At 33.9% G+C, this 3701-nt stretch overlaps 1 protein-coding gene across 1 annotated transcript; it reads left to right on the forward strand.

The window, feature by feature from the left end:
• Nucleotides 1–618: 618 nt before the first annotated feature.
• LOC147539189 (uncharacterized) lies at nucleotides 619–2951 on the forward strand. Its single transcript, XM_086643083.1, has 5 exons — nucleotides 619–1317; nucleotides 1412–1831; nucleotides 2081–2258; nucleotides 2342–2460; nucleotides 2547–2951. The coding sequence occupies exons 1-5, from the start codon at nucleotides 619–621 to the stop codon at nucleotides 2949–2951; spliced, it is 1821 nt and encodes a 606-aa protein (XP_086499209.1).
• Nucleotides 2952–3701: the final 750 nt, after the last annotated feature.

A 3701-nucleotide genomic window follows, 5' to 3' on the forward strand; every position in this document is an offset into this window, starting at 1 on the left:
TAGTTTTTTACCCTCTATCTTATATAATTAGTTGTTTTGTATTTCTAATAGTTAAATCATGTTTATATTTGATATAATATTAGTTTATATGATTGATTTTGCTCTATTTGTTCTATAATTAGTTGATTTTCTTTATAGTTTTGTAGTTCTAATGTATAAACCATGTTTATAATTGATATAATATAAGTTTATGGATTGATTTTGCTCTCTTTGTTCTATAATTATGATTGTTTGCTCTCTAATTTCTATAATTAGTTGATTTTCTTTATAGTTTTTTAGTTCTAATGTGTAAACCATGTTTATAATTGATATAATATAAGTTTATTGACTGATTTTACTCTCTTTGTTCTATAACTTTGATTGTTTGCTCTCTAATTTCTATAATAACTGGTTCTAGTGCTTCGAGTAATCCTGCTCTGGAAAGAAATTCTGGAGATATAGCATGGGGATGGGGAAACTGTCGGGATGTTAATGATTTGAATGTAGTTTGATGCAAATTATGTAACAAAAAGATGTCTGGCGGCATTTATAGATTGAAAGAGCATCTTGCTCATAGAAAATGAAATGTGAAGGGATGTGACAAGGTTACTGAAGAGAAAGAAAATAGTTGAAAAGACCATGGCTGAGGCAACAAAGAAAAGATTGGAGAAGGCTACAATTAGTAGCATTATTCAAAATAATGATCGTTTGGTAAGTGGCGATATTGAAGAAGAAGACATTGAGTGTCAAGAGATTGAAGATGATAGAACTAATGCTAAGCAACCTGAGGTAGTTGGTAGTGGTTCTCATGGAAGAAGTCTGAAGCAATCAAGCAATGTTAGAGGTTCTCTGGATACTGTCTTTAGTCCTGATTATAAAAAGATGAAGCAAACTTCACTAGATCAGAACAATCCGATTAAAATTGAGTTAAAGAAACGAGCTTGGAAGGATTATGCTTGTTGGTCAATCTCGAAGGGATTACCTTTCAATGCTTGTGAAGGTGAGCTTTTCCAAAGATTTTTAAATTCTGGTGGAGAGTATGGAAGAGGATTACCAACACCATCTTCCTACCATGTGAGAACAACCTTATTTAAGGAGATTTTGAAGGAAACAGATGACTTCGTCGAATCCTATCGGCAACATTGGAAGGCTTATGGTTGTTCTATAATGTCTGATTTTTGGACTGATGGAAAAGGAAGATGTTTGATTAACTTCTTAGTTAATTGTGCGGAAGGAACAGTTTTCCTAAAGTCTATCGATGCATCTGAATACATTAAGGATGCAAATCTCATTGTGGGCATGATTAATGAAGTTATTGAAGATGTAGGCGAGGAGAATGTTGTTCAGATATATCAGTTAATTTCATATATTTGTGCATGAGCCGTTACTCGTTAAATCAATTACTAAATTAATTACTTTTTTTGTTGTGTAGTTTATTACCGACAACGGTTCAAAATTTAAGGCTGCAGGCAAGATCTTAATGGAACAACATCCTAATATGTTTTGGACTCCTTGTGCGGCACATTGTGTCAACTTGATGTTGCAAGATATTGGTGATAAATTGCCGAAGATCAAGAGTGCTTTAAGTGAGTCTAAAGTCGCTACAACGTACATCTATAACCATGGTAGAGTTTTAAACTTGATAAGGAGGTTTACTGGTGGGAAAGAGTTGCACCGATCTAGTGTGACTAGATTTGCTACTGCGTTCTACACAATCAAGAGTATTCATAAGAACAGGAGTCATTTACAAATGTTGTTTGTGTCAGATCAATGGACACAATCTGATTTTGCTAAAAAAGTTGATGGTATGAGATGTGCAAGCATAGTGGCTAAAAATAGCTTTTGGAATAATGTATAGTTTGCATGTCAAGTGTTGGCACCACTAGTTTGATGTGGTAAGGTTGGTCGACACTGAAGAGAAGCAAAGTATGGGATACATATATGAAGGAATGGTTATAGCAAAGGACCAAATTAAGAAGAACCTTGGTAGTGACCAAATGACATGAGGCAAAGTTTGGGAAATTATTGATATCCAATGGACGGATCAATTTCATCATCCTTTACATGCAGCTACTTGAATCCCTCGATTTACTATGGAAAGGGTTGGGAAGTGGTTGAGACTGATGAGGTTACTAAACAAGTTTTTCTCGCTATGAGTAAATTGGTGTCTGATGAGAATGCTTTGGATGAAATGAATAGTGAGATGTTTCATTATAGGAGCGCAACTGGATCATTGGGACATGAGTTTGCGAGGAAAGGAGTCTACAAATATTTACCACGTAAGTTTTTTCTACATTTTACATTTGATTTACTTTTGCGATTTTATGTCTTTATGGTTGTTTTATTTTGTAACTAAATGTAGATAAATGGTGGACACAATATGGGAAGGGACTATCTTACCTTACATCATTTGCAAAAAGGGTTTTAAGTCAGACATGTAATGCTTCACCATGTGAGCGCAATTGGAGTGCATTTGATCATGTAAGTTACACTTTAATTAGTCTCATTTTTACCGATCAAGTAACAAGTTAAATAGTCTTTAATACTTGTGCCTTTATTTTTTTAAGCTACATTCAAAGAAGATGAATTGCTTGATTCAAGCTAAATTGAATGATGTCGTCTACATACAATACAATATGAAGTTGCAGATTCGAAATATAGCTAGAAACAATGTGTGTGGACCGAAAAGAGATGACTCAATTGATCCAATTGTTTTGAGGGAGGTAGAAGAAAATGATGAATGGATTATTCCAACTGATGAAGAACTACAAGACTTCGTCAATATGGTTATGATCTTAGATGGGAAGATGTTCGAGAGGCGCAAGGAGTTACTAGTATTGAGCGGCGAAGAACGAGAAGTCAAATGGCTTCTAGTTCTTCAACTACTCCTACATCACGCCCTGCGATGGAACTTGTTGATGAAGATAGCGATGCTGATATTGAAGTGGATGGGTCGCACTTTGCAACTTTAGATTGAGTTATTTAGCGTCGTTGTCTTTTGCTTTTATTTTCATTCGACATTATGATGAATTCTAACTATGGATTGTGTGAGTATGAACTACTTTTGTTATGCTTACTTGAAATTTGAATTTTGACTATCATAAATTATGAATTATTTTTGTACTTTTTATATGTTTGAGTTTTTCATGAACAAAACATTTCTACTGGGCAAGAATGGGGAGAATTTGGGGGAATTTCAAACTACAATGAAGGTAAACAAATTCTCTTTTTATTGAATTTACATGTAATTACATATATAGAACAAAACATTTCTACTAGGCAAGAATGGCGAGAATTTGGGGGAATCTCAAACTACAATGAAGGTAAACAAATTCTTTGTTTATTGAATTTTATATGTAATTACATATATATAATTATAAATTTATGTTTTAACTTAAACTGATTAATCTGACTAGTCCCGTTATAGTCCCGACTGGTAGCTAGGCCCGGGTCGTCCAACTAGTCCCAATTTCCGATTTTTCGAGCTTGTGAAAATTCATGATTTATTGACCTTTGGTATACATAAGATATAGATACGAACAAATATGCTTTCATGCCTTGTAGGAGGGCATGAAAGTTCATAATGTACCAATGTCATTGTGAGAGTAGTTACTGAGCTTGTTCAATTCATTATGCAACTTATTCATAATGTACCAATGTCATGTAATAATGCAATGACTCTCGAGTCCATATAAAAAAAATCACTTGAATACTTCAAGCAA

This window comes from Eschscholzia californica, unplaced genomic scaffold (genome assembly GCF_041429995.1).
Source record: "Eschscholzia californica isolate CP2 unplaced genomic scaffold, dmEscCali1.0.p SCAF_5, whole genome shotgun sequence".
NCBI lineage: Eukaryota > Viridiplantae > Streptophyta > Magnoliopsida > Ranunculales > Papaveraceae > Eschscholzia > Eschscholzia californica.